The sequence below is a fragment of the Porites lutea genome, chromosome 11 (genome assembly GCF_958299795.1).
Source record: "Porites lutea chromosome 11, jaPorLute2.1, whole genome shotgun sequence".
Classification (NCBI taxonomy): Eukaryota; Metazoa; Cnidaria; class Anthozoa; order Scleractinia; family Poritidae; genus Porites; species Porites lutea.
In genome coordinates, this window is record NC_133211.1 from 11,820,362 (window position 1) to 11,839,759 (window position 19,398).

Below are 19,398 nucleotides of genomic sequence, written 5' to 3' on the forward strand. Positions count from 1 at the left end.
AAAATTGTTACAATCAGATAAGAGTAGCATGAAAAGGTCTACTGATTATAATGTGACGGTTTAAGAACCAAGTAGAAAAGGCTGGAAACTATTCAGTTTGGTTTATTTTTGTTTTTGAAACAACACAAGGCAATTACTCATATATTATGCATTTTCCCTTAATAATTCATAAAGTTGACCTAATCATAGCAAAACATGTTTGTCAGGTCTAGTCCGGTTTCGTTCAAAGCATGTTTATTGTATACACCCATTGTGTACCTGTAGCAGTACTACGCAAATTGAAAAGGAAGGGTATGTTTTTGCCCCGCCATTAGGGACGCTAAAAAAATGTTGTTGAGTTTTTCTGCTACATGCTCTAACTTGTTTCTTTTTTTATGCCATGGTAATGCATGTTCAAGAAAGAAATTACTCATTTAACAGTTAGATTAGTAAGTTAGGTCTTGTAATCATAAAACAGGCTTTAAAGATGTAAGTGCAAATGATTGACATTTAGTTTTATGGTTTAGTTTTTGTAAAATTCGTCAAACATTCAACATTTAAATGGCAAGATGATCATCATCATGTAGCTCACTCCTAACAATTTTTTAAAGACAACCTTATCAAAGGAACACAGGTTTCAGATTCCCCTTGATTTCCTAAAAAAGTACTTGATACTCACTTGAGGTATAAGTGATCTAATGTTTGTATCCAGAGCTTTCACAAGAACTTAGTCCCTCCTCCAAAAGTGCAGGACCCCTGATTTCTTGACTGCTAAAATCAAGTAAAATAAACTATCAGTCAGAAGAGAAGGGCACAAAGAGGTTTATAACTGTAAACCTGAGAAATGTTAAGATCAAAAGACAAAAATGATTTTCAGCTGATTTCATTTCAGTCAATTTGTTAGCCTGTTCCAGGCATTCAGATCGTGGCGATGGTACAAATAGATGTGAGCAGAAAAAAAAACAGCAAGGGCGTGGGGTAGGCTGTGAATGACCTTTTGAAAACTAACCTCACAGGCGTTCCCTCCTCTCTCCCTCTTCCTCCTTATTTTTTTCTGCTCTCTTACTTTGAGCCACCATCGACTATCAGAACACCTGGAACAGGCTATCAATTTGTTTTCTTAGAAGTTTCTCTAGCCTGAGAAGCAGCATCATTTGATGACGAGATGGAGTTTAAGCAAGACTTCAATAGGCATGGCGATTTTGAGCCAAGTTATTTCCCCAGAACTCTTACTACCCTTTTTAGTGATTTCTGACTTGCAGATAGGGAAACGTATAGAGTAAGATTGGTAAAAGTGATAATCTGAGAGAGACAAACTCTGTTCAAAAGCTTATACTCATCTTCAATCTCAAGTCGCAGATGTATTATACTAGCCCATGTATTATACTAGCTCACATAAAAACGTCTGTGAAGAAGCACATAGGTCCCAACAGACTCTGCCAATTACAGGAAGTACATTTACAATTTCCTGATTGACCAATAAATCAATGGCTTTTTTAAGAGGCCAATCATGGTGCTGGTACACAAGGTGGTGGCCAAGAACAAGGATTTTGACCCTGTTCTGCAGACGGACTTAGCGAGAGGTTTAGTTTCATCTGTGTTGCAGGCTAGGAATTCCTAGACATTTACAAACTCAAAAAACTAACCTCTGGTATCAGAGGGTAATACATCCCCTATCTCTGTAAAAGATGATCATCACACTCAAGTACCAGGGCAAGAAAGAGAGAAAGAACAATAAAAAAAGACTTGATAAGGTTAACATCCAAATTCATTACAAATGAAAGGCACAGGTGGGAAACTAACTTGAATCTTTAGATACCAGCTACTGTAGCATATCATCGCAAATTCTGCGGTCTGATTGGCTAACAGACCCATGTCTACTTTGTCACCTATCTATTTTGTGATAGATACCATAGAGTAGTGAGCAGGAATTTTTCTTGAACTATGGACTCAAAGAAGACTCAAACTCATAGTCTTTACTGTTAAATTAAAAAATAGTACCGAGAGCTGCAAGTTGTCTGTTTTAGGGCTGTCCGTAAGATGCTGAACATTTCCCAAAAAGTCACGCAAAAGTTGCCCCCAAGATGCCAAAATTTTACGTTGTTTTTCACGTTCTCTACAAATTAACCTACAAAAGAACCCTTTTTCAAACCACTGTGGCTGCTGATCTCTCTAGGGGCATTTGCAAAACTCTTTGGGGTCACTCGAGCGTGTAAGTAATCTGCCATTTTGAATTCATTTACCCACCGCTGACCACTTGAATCGCCTTGTCAAATCACAGGCAAACCAATGCAGATTTGCCGCCATCAAGTTGGCGGCAAATCTTTAGAAAGCTTCTTTGATTTACATCACGGATGGTATTTCTTAGCATAGAAATTTCTTACTATTGCGGTGTCATTTAAGGATATCAAATGAGGAATACAATGTCTGAAGAAAGCTTTCCTTCTAATAAGCCACAACGGTAGCTGCTTGAGAAAATTAAATGCTTGTTAGTCAAGCTTGCTTAAGCAGAGCGAGACTCTAAAAATGCGACCCTTTTTTTTCATGTGTCCATGCCAAATGGTCGTTATGGTCCCAGGCATTCCTAGCGGAGACTGTGGAAACTGGGGATAAGTATCTTGGTGTGACGAAAAGCCACACATGCAAAAGCTTTAATAGGGAAGATTAATGTGAAAGATGTAGAGCTTTTCCAGAATGGGTCGGTCCACAAATTCTATCGCTTGAAAGCGTTGTTTACTTTGGAAAAAGTGAATACTTCATTGGTCGAAAAAAAAGAAGAATTTTCAATGAGCAAAACTTTGATGGTAAGGCTATGTAAACTTTCATTGTATGCAAATGAGTCTTTCGCCAATGATTGAAATGATGGCCATGTTGATCATGTTTTGCTGAAAACGATTTTAAAGTAAATACCCTGAAGATTGCTCGACCACCAATAAAAAAGTGCACGAAAAACATATAGCAAGGAAATCCTTTTTTGTGTAGGAAGCCACATTGTTGCAAAGGCGAAGAGTTCAAAAGCAGGTGAATTTAAAATTCCCGTGAATTGAGGAATTGATTTTTTGTGGCAGATTCACTTTGTTGTACGTATTTAATTGATAGATTTCCACAGTTGTTACAGCAGTATCCACTAACATGCCCCCTCAAAGAGTTTTTTTCTTCAGTTCAAACCTTCCTTTTGGTGGACGTCAGTCAACCCTTACCATGGTTTTTCACTCATTGGTCTAGAGAAGATTCTTTCCCCGTTTCTCGAGCACTTGAAAGAATATGTCGGTGTTTGAGCCTTTTTTGCAATATTTTGCTTTGGGATCTGACACCACTTCATGTCAAGATTATGAGGAATACAATGTGTGAGTGTTTGTCAAAGGAAACTCAAATTATCAACATATTTACACACTGTAAGTTACAACCACATATTACGCTTTCTCAATAAACGCTTGCAATTTGTCTGAGTTCTTGCTAGTTCTGGATTCTATTCGATAACATGAAGAATGATAAGTAGATCTGCACGTTACAAAGTTCATTTTCAAAAACAGCCTCTATTATGAGGAAACTTTTTCCCTTTTCGGTGTGATATCTTTCATTTCTTTAAATTTATACTTCTTGGTAATTCGTTCATGACTTCTGCGTTTTCATACAATCAAATAAATAAACAACCTGAAAACCTTTACGTAAACTATGGAGGAAGTTTTGGCTATTTCACTTAGCTTGCAGTGACCTCAATGTAATCCCTCATCTTATGAAACAATCAAAAATGCCGTCATCATTCCAACCCATTCTTCTAAGTCTTCGCTCTTCATTCAGCGATGAGAAAACCTCCTTTGTCAGAGAGCGTGAAAAACCATGGAAACAAGTGATTGACATCCACGTAAAAAAATACTTGAGATATCAATGACTTAACCTTAAACTATTCATCACGTATGTGTCATGGATGTGTTTATACATGAGGACCCGCGAGACTTAGAGATCGGCAAAGTCGGTCATCTGAAATGACCGATTGCGCAATGTAAGACAAAAGACGTGTTGACAACTCATAGAATACGATCCCCTCTAAATCATCACGACTGGATGTTTCATTTTATTTACAAGTCATTGTTTGACAGCTTAACCAAATTAATTAGAAATTTGATTCATTGCACTCAATGGAAACACAGAAAAAAACTCGTGGGACCTTTCAAAGCAAGCTGCGACAACGGCGAGTAAAACGCGTGAACAATTTTGCATGTGAGCTGCAAATGCCCAGTTAAAAACTATTTTTCTCGTGAGTGAAATATTTGGCTAAAAGCGAGGAAAACTAAATGCACGCCGTAACAATAATTATTCCGAAACCAAATCTTACATAGAATTCTTTAGTCAGTTTGCGAAGGTTAACTCAAAATTTTTTAGTACAATATTTATTTTGCCAACAGAAGGCCTCGTTGCTTGAACGACTATAAACTGCAGTCTATTATTTTCCATTACAAAACCGCGAACTGCTAAATGCGGGCGTCTCGACCTTCACTGATTTCACTGAAAAGCTTTGGCCGAAAACGGATAGCGCGGGCATGGAAAGTCTCTGGCACCCAGGGTAAATTCTCTATTCTAAAGTTGTTGTTTACAATCTCGCTAGCTGGAATAAGAACTAAACAGATTTTAAGAGAAAAGGCGGGCTGCAAACAGTCTAGAAAGACTTTCTTAAATGTTTGAAATAAACACGACTTAAAAACTCGTAATGTTGTGAGACGTGACCTTAGAGTTTGCTTGAACAACAGGGGTTTTCCTTCTTTCCCTCGTCGCGCGTTGGTCATCATGCCGCACATGGAGCGTTCTAAAATTGTATTTTTTCCGCCGCACTGAGACTTACATTTAGCGGTCATGAAAATGGTCTATGCAAAAAAAGGCGGCCTGCAAGCAGTCTACAAAAACTCTCTTAATTGTTTGAAATAAACACGACTTATAAACTAGTAATAATGTGAGACGTGACCTTAGAGGTCCTTAGAGTTTGCTTGAACAACAGGGGTTTTCTTTGTCGCGCGTTGGTCACTATGCCGCGCGTAGAGCGTTCTAAACTTTTACTGAGCGAATCTTATTTTTTCCGCGACATACATTTCGAGGTCAAGAAGATGGTCCATGTATATTGGGTAATTATTTTCTAAAAATAAAGATTTTAGTTTCTTTTGTTTTCACTCAAGATCATTTTTTAGACGCTGATGCAGTCCATTAAGTTTTTCTTTGAACTGGAGCGCCATTTTTTTCTGTAGGTATTAAAGTATTATGCCTGCCAAGATTGCAGTCATAAGCCTAAAAATGGTCAAAGTTAAGAAAAAGGATTGCTTAATATTAGATTTCAAAAGTTTCTACATTTTAAAATCTTTATGATATGAGTTTTCATATGAGTGAAAAGCTTTTAGACACATAAACGTATAAAGTTCATGGTGCCTCCGGTTGATTTTTTGCTCTTCAAGGGCTATTGCTTGAACAAAGCCTTCTGGAGCATCTAAAGGTCGGTAGTTGTTAAAATGATAATACTAGGTTAATAAATACATGTTTCAATACTAAGGAAAACTATTACTTGTTCATTCCCCTGCAGTTTAAGGCAAAACGCAATAGAATCCAGCCATATCCTAAATGCACAGAAAAAGATACAAAACTCAACAGAAAGGACGAATAGAATAGCATAGAGTTCATGCCATTATCAATAACAACCCTTTATGATCCAGTGTAACTGCAAACAACAATATTTTCTAAATGACCGATTGTCAGTAAGAGAAGTATAATGTCAAAAACCCATTCCCAAAACCTACTCACTTAAGATTACCATTACATAAGTTTACAGGTGAATTAAAAATGTGATGAATTTCTAACTCACAGAAACACGGGCGACACACTTAGTGCTCTGTTGCATTTCACAATTTGCACTTAGGAGTCGCAGAACATCATGGCGTTATCAAAAACCTACTCACTCAAGATGACTATTAGATAAGTTTGCGGGTGAATTAATAATGCCATGAATTTCTAACTCACAGAAACACGGGCGACACACCTAGTGTTCTGTTGCATTTCACAATTTTTGCACTTAGGAGTTGCAGAACATCATGGCATTATTAAAAAACCTACTCACTCAAGATGACTATTAGATAAGTTTGCGGGTGAATTAATAATGCCATGAATTTCTAACTCACAGAAACACGGGCGACACACCTAGTGTTCTGTTGCATTTCACAATTTGCACTTAGGAGTCGCAGAACATCATGGCATTATTAAAAAACCTACTCACTCAAGATGACTATTAGATAAGTTTGCAAGTGAATTAATAATGCCATGAATTTTTAACTCACAGAAACACGGGCGACACACCTAGTGTTCTGTTGCATTTCTCGATTTGCACTTAGGAGTCGCAGAACATCATGGCATTATTAAAAACCTACTCACTCAAGATGACTATTAGATAAGTTTGCAGGTGAATTAATAATGCCATGAATTTCTAACTCACAGAAACACGGGCGACACACCTAGTGTTCTGTTGCATTTCACAATTTGCACTTAGGAGTCGCAGAACATCATGGCATTATCAAAAACCTACTCACTCAAGATGACTATTAGATAAGTTTGCAGGTGAATTAATAATGCCATGAATTTCTAACTCACAGAAACACGGGCGACACACCTAGTGTTCTGTTGCATTTCACAATTTGCACTTAGGAGTCGCAGAACATCATGGCATTATCAAAACCCTACTCACTCAAGATGACTATTAGATAAGTTTGCAAGTGAATTAATAATGCCATGAATTTTTAACTCACAGAAACACGGGCGACACACCTAGTGTTCTGTTGCATTTCTCGATTTGCACTTAGGAGTCGCAGAACATCATGGCATTATTAAAAACCTACTCACTCAAGATGACTATTAGATAAGTTTGCAGGTGAATTAATAATGCCATGAATTTCTAACTCACAGAAACACGGGCGACACACCTAGTGTTCTGTTGCATTTCACAATTTGCACTTAGGAGTCGCAGAACATCATGGCATTATCAAAAACCTACTCACTCAAGATGACTATTAGATAAGTTTGCAGGTGAATTAATAATGCCATGAATTTCTAACTCACAGAAACACGGGCGACACACCTAGTGTTCTGTTGCATTTCACAATTTGCACTTAGGAGTCGCAGAACATCATGGCATTATCAAAAACCTACTCACTCAAGATGACTATTAGATAAGTTTGCAGGTGAATTAATAATGCCATGAATTTCTAACTCACAGAAACACGGGCGACACACCTGTAGTGTACTTTCAGTATAGCTTACATGATGTATCTAGCCGTACAAAGGTTGATGGGATTGATTATTAAAAGCATGGCGGATTAGATTCGGAGTGTTTCTGGTGCAGCTTGATAATCCGTGTGAATCGGTTTCAATACGCGATTAAGACACGACATCTGGCGACGAGGATAGTCTTTTAGGCCAAAAAAGTTGAATTATGGCCTCTATCAAAGTGGATGATCTACTAACAAGTGTAAAACCCTTCGATCCGAACGGCGAACCGTCGAGCATTGGTAGGCGATGGCAACGATGGCTTAAAGGTTTTTCGTTATATGCCGACAGCAAGGGCCTCATCATCCAAGCAGACAAAGCCGACAATAAAGTGCAAAGAAGGGCTCTACTTTTGCATTGTGCTGGGGAACAAGTGCAAGAAATCTTCGAAACATTGGCTGATACGGGCTCAGCGGCCGAGTATGAGAAAGCTGTGAATGCGTTAAACGCATATTTCATTCCAAAGGTAAATTCGACATACCAAAATCATCTTTTCCGAAGTATGGAACAGCGTGAGGGTGAAACGGTGGCTCAGTTCGTGACAAGGTTAAGACAAGTTGTGAAAGATTGTGATTACGGTGATCAGGCGGATAATCAAATTCGAGATCAAGTTGTTCAGCGGTGTACGTCCCATGATTTAAGGCGGAAATTGCTTGAGAAAGGTGACACTTTAACCCTAGAAGTTCTACTTAAAACGGCTGCGTCCTTTGAGGCTGTGCAAGCTCAGCTGGAGAGTATGAAGAGTAGAGGCGTTACTGTGAATCAAGTTCGTGACTCAAGTGAAAACAAGCATTATCATAAAGGGAAGAAGACATCGGGTGAGCCTGGAAACAAAACATGTTATCGATGCGGCAACACAGGACATTTTGGACGAGACCCAGAATGCCCCGCGAAAGGAAAAACCTGCAGGTCATGTGGTGGTGCTGATCATTTTTCTTCGCAATGCAGAAGCAAGGAGAGTAAACGTAGAGGCGATAAGAAGCCAAAAGAGAAGAGGAAAGTGAGATATATGCAGGGAGAAAATGACGACGAGGAAGATGAGTATGCGTTCACTGTAAAATCAACGTCACAGCCGGAAAAAGTTCAGGTAATTGTGGGTGGTTGTGTTGTGAAAATGGTGATTGATTCAGGGGCGAGCACTAACATTGTAGACAAAGGTCTATGGAATGACCTAAAGCAGCAGAAGATTGTCTGTGTATCCAAGAAATGTGACAAGAAGCTTTACGCGTATGGAAGCAAGGAGCCATTGAAAGTTTTGGGGACATTTTCAGCGTTGACGAAAGTAGCTGAGAGCGAGGTTCAAGCTGAATTTGTTGTCATCGATGGTGAAGGAGAAGCACTACTTGGAAGAGAAACCGCGTTGCAACTAGGTGTGTTGAAATTAGGGGCTCCAGTTTATACAGTGCAATCCAAAGAAGTGATCATGTCTGATTACAAAGGAGTATTTGATGGTGTAGGCAAGTTGAAAGACTATCAGGTCAAGTTACATGTTAATCCTGATGTACCCCCAGTAGCCCAGCCAGTCAGACGTACTCCATTCAGCCTCCGTGACAAGGTGAAGAAGAAGGTTGAGGAACTTGTAAATATGGATATTATCGAGCCAGTAGAGGGCCCAACACCATGGGTTAGTCCAGTAGTGGTGGTACCGAAACAGAATGATGAAATTCGGCTATGCGTGGACATGCGTAAGGCCAATGAAGCCATAATCAGAGAACGCTACCCCATACCTACTGTCGATGAAGTACTCCAAAGCCTGAACCAAAGCACAGTGTTTAGTAAGCTTGATTTGAAGTGGGGATATCATCAGTTGGAACTCCATCCAGATTCCCGTAGCATTACTACTTTTATCACTCACTGTGGATTGTTTCAATATAAGCGCCTAATGTTTGGAATAAGTTCAGCCCCAGAAGTATATCAGCATGTTATTCAGCTAGCACTTAGTGACTGTGAGGGAGTTGCTAACATCTCTGATGACATAATTGTACATGGGACAACTACCAAGGAGCATGACGAGAGATTAAAGCGAGTCTTGGAGAAACTGAAAGAGAAGAACTTAACTTTAAATGCAGAGAAGTGCAAGTTTCACATGACCAAGCTAGTGTTTATGGGACTCATGCTAACAACCAAGGGCATCGGTCCAACTGAAGAAAAAGTGAAAGCTATTGTCGAGGCGAGAGAGCCGCAGAATGTGTCAGAAGTTAGGAGTTTCCTGGGACTTGCTAACTACAATGCACGGTTCATCCCAGATTTTGCCACAGTAACTGAACCTTTGCGTAGACTGACAAAGAAAGGTGTCTGTTTCAAGTTTGGAGGCGAGCAGAGAAAAGCATTCAATGAGCTGAAGAGCAGATTAGCAAGTGCTGAAACCCTTGGGTATTTTAACAAAGACGCCAGGACACTAATTATAGCAGATGCAAGCCCAGTCGGTCTTGGCGCGGTACTTGTTCAAGAACAACAAGGAAGAAAGAGAGTTATCAGCTATGCCAGCAAAAGTTTGAGTGATGTGGAAAAACGGTATTCTCAGACTGAGAAAGAGGCGTTGGCAGTTGTTTGGGCATGCGAGCGTTTCCATGTGTACCTGTACGGCATTGAATTCGAACTGTACACAGATCACAAGCCATTGGAGACAATATACTCCAACAAATCAAAGCCCTGCGCCAGAATTGAGCGATGGGTTCTGAGGTTACAACCATACAGTTTCAAAGTAAAATACCTGCCAGGAGAGAAGAACATTGCAGATTCGCTATCACGCTTACTACAAGAAGAGAACCAAGCTGATTCAACGATAGCGCACAAAGTATCAGATGTATTTGTCCGATTTGTAGCAGTAACTTCCACTCCACGGGCAATGACCACACGCGAGATTGAAGAAGCATCAGCAGAAGATGAAGAATTCTGTGAATTGCGTAACTGTATAATGAGGGGAACCTGGAGGAACGACCAGCTCAAGCAGTACGTACCTGTAGCCAGTGAACTGTGTGTGATTGGCAAGCTAATCCTCCGTGGTACCAGAATTGTAATACCCAGCAAGTTGAGATCCCGAGTCCTTACGTTAGCACACGAAGGGCATCCTGGTATTGTTAGTATGAAGCAGAGGTTGCGATCAAAAGTATGGTGGCCTGGAATTGACAAAGAGGCAGAAAAATTTTGCAAAACGTGTTTTGGTTGCCAGTTAGTAAGCAGTCCTGCCCACCCTGAACCAATCAAGTCGACCCCCTTGCCACAAGGTCCTTGGCAAGACTTGGCCCTGGACTTGCTAGGTCCTTTACCGTCAGGTGACTCCGTGTTGGTCGTGGTTGATTACTTCAGCAGATATTATGAAATTGAGATTATGCGCTCCACGACATCTGAGAAGATCATTGAGAGTCTGGAGAGGATCTTCATGATTCATGGTTTACCACTATCAGTAACCAGTGATAATGGTCCGCAGTTTGTTTCAAACGAGTTTGAAAAGTATTTGGAAGACTGTGGTATTGAACACAGGAAGACCACACCATTATGGCCCCAAGCGAACGGAGAAGTGGAAAGGCAGAACCGATCTCTTTTGAAAAGAATGCGGATTGCACAAGCTGAGGGCAAACAGTGGAAGGAAGAAGTTCGCAAATACCTGATTGCATACAGATCGACTCCTCACACCACCACCGGAGTGAGTCCAGCTGAACTCCTGTTTGGAAGGAAAATCCGGACCAAGTTACCTGAATTCCGCGAAGATAATGTAGCAAGTGAAGTGCGAGACAGAGACAGCGAAATGAAAGCAAAGGCTAAGTTATATGCGGACGAGAAGAGGCATGCAGAATATTCAGATCTAGTTCCAGGTGACAGAGTCCTATTAAAGCAAGAGCGGCAAAACAAGTTGTCAACACCATTTGCACCAGAACTGTATGACGTTGTAAGCAGAAATGGCAGCAGCATTGTTATCAAGTCTCCCGAAGGTGTTCAGTATGAAAGAAATAAAGCTCACCTTAAAAAGTACGAGGCTGAAGCTGCTGATCCTCCTGCTGTAGAGAATGCTGTCGACGCAGGACCAGACCATACAGACCTTGAGACGGATTGTGGAAAAGCAAAGATTGCTGCACCTACAAGACCTGTTCGTCTTAAGAAGTTGCCAGAGAAGTTTAAAGACTTTGATATGACTTGACTTATTAGAACTGTTCGTGTTTCGCTAGGATAGTGTTAAGTTGCTTCGCTTCCTTTATTATTGAACTGTGAACTGCGTTCATCCTGGCGGAGTCGAGGTTTATATTTGGGACAACTACTAAGTTTGCTCTGATTTGTTCTTGTAGCTGTTAAGTATGTTTATGTTTCCCATGTGTTGTTCCAAAAAAAGGGAGGGATGTAGTGTACTTTCAGTATAGCTTACATGATGTATCTAGCCGTACAAAGGTTGATGGGATTGATTATTAAAAGCATGGCGGATTAGATTCGGAGTGTTTCTGGTGCAGCTTGATAATCCGTGTGAATCGGTTTCAATACGCGATTAAGACACGACAACACCTAGTGTTCTGTTGCATTTCACAATTTTTGCACTTAGGAGTTGCAGAACATCATGGCATTATTAAAAAACCTACTCACTCAAGATGACTATTAGATAAGTTTGCAGGTGAATTAATAATGCCATGAATTTCTAACTCACAGAAACACAGGCGACACACCTAGTGTTCTGTTGCATTTCACAATTTTTGCACTTATAAGGAGTCGCAGAACATCATGGCATTATTAAAAACCTACTCACTCAAGATGACTATTAGATAAGTTTGCAGGTGAATTAATAATGCCATGAATTTCTAACTCACAGAAACACGGGCGACACACCTAGTGTTCTGTTGCATTTCACAATTTGCACTTAGGAGTCGCAGAACATCATGGCATTATCAAAACCCTACTCACTCAAGATGACTATTAGATAAGTTTGCAGGTGAATTAATAATGCCATGAATTTCTAACTCACAGAAACACGAGCAACACACCTAGTGTTCTGTTGCATTTCTCGATTTGCACTTAGGAGTCGCAGAACATCATGGCAGTATCAAACACCCACTCTTGAACACATACAGATAGATGAAAAAGAAGAATTTCTTCTTAAAGTTAAATGTCGCCCTTTAAACAAACATATTGTAGTGTTTTCTGTCAAAAAAAATCCACTTTTCTTTAAGACCTCCGTATGCCTAATCACATTTGCAAAACAGTTTCTGAGATCAGCCTTTATGAAAAAAAAAAAAACATTATTAGCCATTGAAAAGTGACAGGAATTAAAGTAAAAGGAGAAAAAATTGAATTTAAATAAGGGAGAAACAATGGGCTTCAAAAATTATGTCACACAATAATTACAAGAAAATGATATTTCAACAAACAATAAACTGGCTAACTGACCTCATTTCTCACAATTTGCTATGCAAGTTGGTATACTGACTTTGTTATTTTATAAAAGCGAGTCATCCCCATTGTTACTTGGTTGTTTCCTGAGTGAAGGATGTGTACAGAGATTTTGGATTGGCGGGCTATTTTGGGGAAGGGAATTGGCGGGCTATTCGATTTTGGCGCCAATGGACAGAACCCTTGAATCAAAATGAAATGATCCAGTCGACCACCTCTTGAAATCCGCTTCTAGAAACAGGAGTTAGCTAAGGGACTTGTGGCGAATGATATCGAGCGACAGCGGACCAAAAAGCCCCCTCCATCGACGGCACGGAGAACCAACTCATACAAGCAAGAACGCCATCTTGTCAGACTGCTTAAATTCCTCGCTAAAACTCTTGACTGAATCGGAGGAGCCGAACATGCATAGCTTTCCATTACATAGGCTGGAATTCAAAGCAATGATACCAAGTCTTTTCGGTATCCAGCGAAGGAGAAAAAAACCCGGCGCAATAGAATAGACGAGGATCGTCACACATGTACACCGCCATCACTCGTGGCTCTCACTCTCAGGAATCTTCTGACAAAGTATCGTGGCAGATCTAGCGCGATATACCAAAAGCATACCATATAAAGTAAAATCCAATTAATTCCATTGTAGGATGGGTTATACTTTTACTTGCACAATCCTTTTTTCGACTTGCTGATTTGTTTCTTTGTTTTCACATTACGACGCATAAATAAAGACTGCAGTCAACCGCATGCCTAAAAAGCGGCTCAATATTTACACTGGACTCTGTGTCTTCGCTACAGATGGGCTATCGTGAGATAGCACCGGCCAGTCGCATTAGGCAAAATCTCGTTTAGCCTTGAAGCATTTCAGTTTGAAAGAGAAAATATATTTTTGATAAGACAATTCGTTCTTCCGCTTTATTTCTTGATCATTGCTGTCCGCGCGTCCTGGCGCTTGGATTCCTCGTGCTGAAATCTGGCAAAAAAATTATCTAGAACGCAACTTGAAGGTTTTGCAAGGCATACACTTTACTATAAGCAAAATTGTTTTAATTTTGCTTTATTTTAATTTTTATAATGGATAGCGTTGTATTTTCATCTGGTTTTTACTATCTTGAACACGTTCTGAGCTTTCAAAAGGATTACTACTGTAGTGGCATATGACAGGGTTGACACCTTATCGGATTACGTTTTTTGGCCAGAAATTAATGTACTAATTAAATTCCCACAGCAGGAAATTCTCTTGTCACCTTTTGAAAACAAAGCGTCCGTAGCAACTAAGAAATCATGCTGATCGCAAAAAAAAGTCTCTTGCGGATCCTCATGGGTAGCTATGTACTTGACTGTCACACACTCTACTTGCAGCACTTCATGTCCATACAATAGAAAGCGAGCGAGCTTTTCTGGAATGGGTCGGTCCACGAATTCTATTGCTTGAAAGCGTTGATTACTTTGGAACAAGTGATTACTTCAGTGGTCAAAAAAAAGAACAACTTAGCTGAGCAAAACTTTGATGGTGAAGCTAACTAGTCGGCTGTTGTAAACTTTCATTGTATGCAAATGCATCTAGTGATGAGCATGCAGTTTATTTTTGGTGACACAAATCATGGAAAATGATATTAAAAGTAAATATCCTGAAGAATACTCGACCATCAATAAAGCAAGAATTGAAAAACTTTTAGCGAGGAAATCCTATTTCCTGTAGAATTAATTGCCTCCTAGATTGAGAGCAGTCTCTTATTTTTCTTTTGAGTCACAGTAGGTCGAGAGCATAATTTTATTTTTTTGCTTGCCGCATGTGGCTCCGAGGAAAGAAGAATGACCGCTTCTGGTCTAATCGCCTCCTCATTTCCAATTATCTTATTTCCAAGCAAGCGAGACTCAACGCTACTAAGAGCATTTCTGTTTGAGTTAAAAGACCGGCCACACAGTTTTCAGTACCAAACCTAAGGTTTCTGTGGAGTAGGAAAAGTGGCACTGATCTCATTATATTTTTCTTTTGTAAAAACTAATTTTCATAGTCCTTACCATTCCTTGGTAAAAGGAAAATACACTTGGACCAAGGTAAATTTTGACGCAAATTATGCATAACAAATTTTATATATATTTTTTTTTCTCTTGGTGATGCAATGTTCTAGCTGGTAATTTGGCCTTAATAATTATTAAAATAATGAATTAACTTCCATCTCTTCTTCTGGAAAGATTTGAATTTCACTGAATGTAAAGTATGTGGACCTTTCTTCAGAGGTAGGCTGACTTGCAATTCCTTTTCCTTTTCACGCTTAACTGATCGGGCCATTCAATATATTTTAGCACCAGTTGTATAGCTTTTCATCTGCCTTCTTGTTGGCTTTTTTTAGTTTGTTTTCTTTTCACTTGGGTTTGTTCTTTGCTGGTCTAGGTCCCAAATTTAACCTGTCTAGGGATGATTGCATTTCATTATTGAATCTAGGCTGCCACTGATGGCCCCAGTATGCAATTTCCCACTCGGACGCACTGCTAGCTTTAATAATCTCTTACAACTTTCTTGACACCAGAAATACAAAAGTCTGTGAACCTTTGGCTACCTTTTGTTTTTAGTTTTCTATTTCAAACATTAATCTCTGCACCATTTAATAATATTGCCCATATTTTACTTTCCTCGTCAAGAATGGGTGGGAGGGTTGTCAATTTTTCTTTTGGTCAAGAGCGGGGGTTATCAAAAATTTCTGTATAATATGCGGGGGATATTAAAAAATTTTGCCCCTTTAAAAAATATCCTCTGCCCCCCCCCCCCCCCGCCCCTTGCCCCCTGCAGTATACATGATGACTGCAGCCTAATCATTTTTATTATGCATACATGTTCCCATGTTTTAACTCTACTCATATAAACTATTTGTGTGATATGGTATGGGATTGCAATAATAGATGTATGGGGCTGTATGGAAATCTTACCACGTTCTCAAAACGTATTGATTTTTCAGTAGTCACTTTGTACTGCACAATCAAAAACAGGACATGTGATGAAAGTTTGGCACTACTTTACATCGTTAGCATACAAGAACACTGGGGAAATCGCATCGTGATACATCTACATCTTCATCTACTTCATTACTCTTCAACGTTTTACACATCAAGAAGAGTTAAGAAATATAAATATCAATATAAATTAAAAACTTAAAATAAAATATATAATTAGGAAATTGCTATACTTAAAACAAAACTTAAAGTAATTTTGCTCTGCAAAGTGCTCTGCTGCGCTCTGCAGGTTTTCAGGTATTAAACAGTTCCAGTCCCTCACAGTTCTCGGAAAGAAACTATACTCATACGCCTTAAAATGTTAAATTCAGCTTTTATATGAATTAATGGAAAATCATCACCACATACCTTTGAGATATAGCTGAAAACACTTCGAACAACAGCCATGCATGAAGTCTACTACCGCCATGTTGGAAATTGTGATTCACAATTTGTACCCAGGTCCTTGTGGTTACCCGCGGCTTGCTCCATTACGACTGGGAAGCAGAAGGAAGCAAGTGGGAACACTGCGGGTTCTTCCTTTGCACCTTACCTGGAACCAACCATTACTTGTGAAGAAATCGCAGGGTTGGTATGTCACGAACGATTTGGTGTGGTTTAAAACAAAAGACTCCGTTACCATTTGAAACCTTTTTCAGAAGTCAGAAGCACAGGTCTACGTTTTCATCACAGGCAGCCTAACCTTGGTATGCAAGTTTGGTATCATATTGCGTAGTCGCGTGTAATCCTCAAAATGGCCGTGAACATACAGAATTTGTATGGGAATTGGGGTAGTAACTTCAAGAAGAAAACACTTGCTGGAATTTTCAATAAAAAACACTTCACCTTCACGACCTTCACCGAAATTTATCGGAGCAGGGATCAAATGCTTTCCGAATTGGATTTACACTTTGATAGCTTTACAATCAGAGTTGCCAGTTCTGAAACTATGTACTGTAACCATTTTCACTTTTAAAAAATGTTTGTCAAGCATACGTATCCCCCAATTCCAAATTCCAAATTCTTAGATGTTAGTACCCAGGCCAACCGCGTTGTTTAGATCACTGTCGTCAAACTGAAAATTACGTCGAATGGCTACAGGAGATACCAGACAAAACGACTGGGTCGATTACTGCTTCAAAGTCATCATTATCGGCGATTACAAGGTCGGAAAGACATCATTATTATGTAGATACACTGGGCGTGAGCCACCTAGCGATGATTGCACAATGACATTGGATTTTCGTGCGAAAACTGTTAAGAGAAAAGGAAAGCGAGTGAAGCTGCAGATCTGGGACATAGCTGGGCAAGAGAGATTTCGTACGGCTGTCGCTAGTTACTATCGCGGGGCTCTTGGAGTTCTTTTGGTGTACGATGTAACAAACAGGCAGTCTTTTCAAAATATTGGATACTGGTAAATAAGATTTAGATGAAGAAAACTTCCTTAAGTATGTTTCGATCGAAAATCGTCAGCCTTTTGGTTTCGAAGGAATATGTTACGTACTAAGTACTTCCGGAAATGATCCCTGCCGTTCGATTTAAATACCTTTGACTACTATCATGAGCCAACTAATGGAGAACTTTCTGAGTAACTGATTTCTGTTTAGCCATAGCGATATTGCTTTTGTTTGTTCGTCTGCCAGGGTAGCTGGGAATATTGGTTTTCAATTTTACTATAAACTGGACTCTTGCCAAAGAAATCTCGAGGCCTACCGTTTAGTTGTTTCAAAACTTTTAGCCCCCTTTACAAAACTGTTCTAGAATTAACCGGCCAAAATATAGGCAGCCCATTTATTTGCACTTCATTAAGTGTTTGCCCTCTGGCTAGTTTGTGTCAGTTGTGCCGTGTGTTAGTGAACTAACGATAAACAATCGTCAGTTTTCATTGAAAAGGAATTAGGGCCTGTTTCAAACGTCGTGCTACTGCCGTGCTAAGCTGGCTCGACTGTAGCTCGACTGCAGCACGCCTAGCACGACTTGGTTTCAGACGTCGAATTTAATTCAGTCGAATAGAACGGCTTGTTGCCGAAGACAAAACACAAAAATGAAGAAACGGTTTAGCAAACTTTTAAATGTATTCTAATGTATTTATAATTTATGAATTAAGTTCAGCATGGCAGTAGCGCGACGTTTGAAACCAAGTCGAGCTACTGCCGTGCTACACGATAGTAACACGAATTGGTTTCAAACGTCGCGCTACTGCCGTGCTAAAGTCGAATTTAATTCGATCAATTTAGTTCGGCACGGCAGTAGCACGACGTTTGAAACCAGCCTTTTTAAGTATCAAGAGAAAGATGAGAAGGAACCCTCCTAGCCTGAGTATCAGGCCTCAACGGCCTTCCTAAGGGACTAGAGGAGAGGAGATTCCTCGCCCCCGCCACCTCCTCCGCTTGTCAGTCAGTTATCATTTTAATAAGGTCACACTGAAAAACATATTATGTTAAGCTGATTTATTGTTTGGTTTCCAGGCATGAAGAAATGAAAAGATTCTGCGATCCCGATGCCCAAGGAATCCTTGTAGGCAACCGATGTAAATCACACTTGAGGGATGTGCAACCTGAGGAGGGACGTCAACTGGCTGAACACCTTCAAGTTCCCTTTTGTGAAATAAGCACTGCAAAAAATATTAACATCAAGGAGTGTTTTGATGAACTAGTGGACTGTCTTCTTGATGATATAGAAAGAATGCAACAAATGCGAGAACTAACAACATTGGTGTTACCGGCTAGTGGAGAAGAAGTCAGATCCACGGACGCGTGTTCATGCATTTTACTGTGATAAAACAATGCAAGCTACCCACTTACTGTTGACTGTGTATATATTTTTCTATATAATGGTTAGGATATTTTAAAGAAGAGTTGGATGGTTCAACTCATGGCGATTTTCGTTTCGTTTTGTCTATCTTACGTTATCGTGACACTGGTTTGAAGATCTCGCAAATTTAAGAGTGTTCTTTGAGCAAGAAAAGGAAGAAATCAAAGAAAACCTGTATCTTTTCATGAGGAGAGAAAATTGCGAACCCAAATTGCCACTTACCGTCGGGCGCTTTTCCTGTTATCATAAACAAAATAAATATATTTTGTTTTGTCACGCGTTTGCATACTTTTTTGTTATTTTTATTGTTTTCGGATGTCAAAATGTCGCAGAAACATCAGAGATCAACCGTTGGCTGAGGCTCTCCTGACTCCTGGTCAACCGTTATAAATTCTCTCGAAATTCTCACCTTTTTTGCAATGTTCATCAAAAAGGTGGGAAAAGAGGAAATGCGAGTAGCTAGCAAAAAACCAAATAGACTGAAGAGTTCGAGTCATGTCTTACGAACAACGACTTTGATCATGATGATGGTGTAAAATGTAATGGTGACGATAGTACCGTTGTGGCAGTCGAACCCTTACTACTCCCTTGCGGATGGTACAACCCGAGAGGGAGGGCTCTCCTCAGTGAAAAAGGCGCCGGTGGGAATGACCGTCATACTCACTTACGGTTGTAAATAACAGATTTTCGTCTCACATGGGATGTTCAGGAAAGATTTTTACGCATACCAGCATCGCTTTGGGTTGTAATAACGAATAGAAGATACCACATATACTACTTGCAACTCCTGAATACAGCTAACCAAATCTCCACCCGACAGGTCTCGTAAGATTCACGAGTTTGTTTTTAACTCCCCCACCCCAGCCATGAGGAAGGTCCAGTTTAAGCAAGCATTCCCACCCTCCCTCCCCCCCCCCCCCCCCCCATCAGAATAAGCACTCTTTG

General features: G+C 39.9%; 2 protein-coding genes across 2 annotated transcripts; both read left to right on the forward strand.

The window, feature by feature from the left end:
* Positions 1–7,717: 7,717 nt before the first annotated feature.
* Positions 7,718–8,353, forward strand: LOC140952811 (uncharacterized; the record flags this gene model as incomplete). The annotated part of the gene is made up of 1 exon (XM_073402259.1): positions 7,718–8,353. A coding segment is annotated over exon 1 (576 nt), but the record flags the coding sequence as incomplete, so codon positions are not given.
* An 8,360-nt stretch (positions 8,354–16,713) lies between these two features.
* LOC140951938 (uncharacterized) lies at positions 16,714–18,729 on the forward strand. Its single transcript, XM_073401317.1, has 2 exons — positions 16,714–17,053; positions 18,108–18,729. The coding sequence occupies exons 1-2, from the start codon at positions 16,731–16,733 to the stop codon at positions 18,415–18,417; spliced, it is 633 nt and encodes a 210-aa protein (XP_073257418.1). The 5' UTR covers positions 16,714–16,730; the 3' UTR covers positions 18,418–18,729.
* The last annotated feature ends 669 nt before the right edge of the window (positions 18,730–19,398 follow it).

What these genes read in the sequence shown, in the direction of transcription:
- LOC140951938 (XM_073401317.1), top strand. Translation starts at nt 16,731, where the DNA reads ATGGCTACAGGAGATACCAGACAAAACGACTGGGTCGATTACTGCTTC. An exon ending in TTTCAAAATATTGGATACTG is followed by an intron (nt 17,054 to 18,107) that starts GTAAATAAGATT and finishes TTTGGTTTCCAG; the next exon opens with GCATGAAGAAATGAAAAGAT.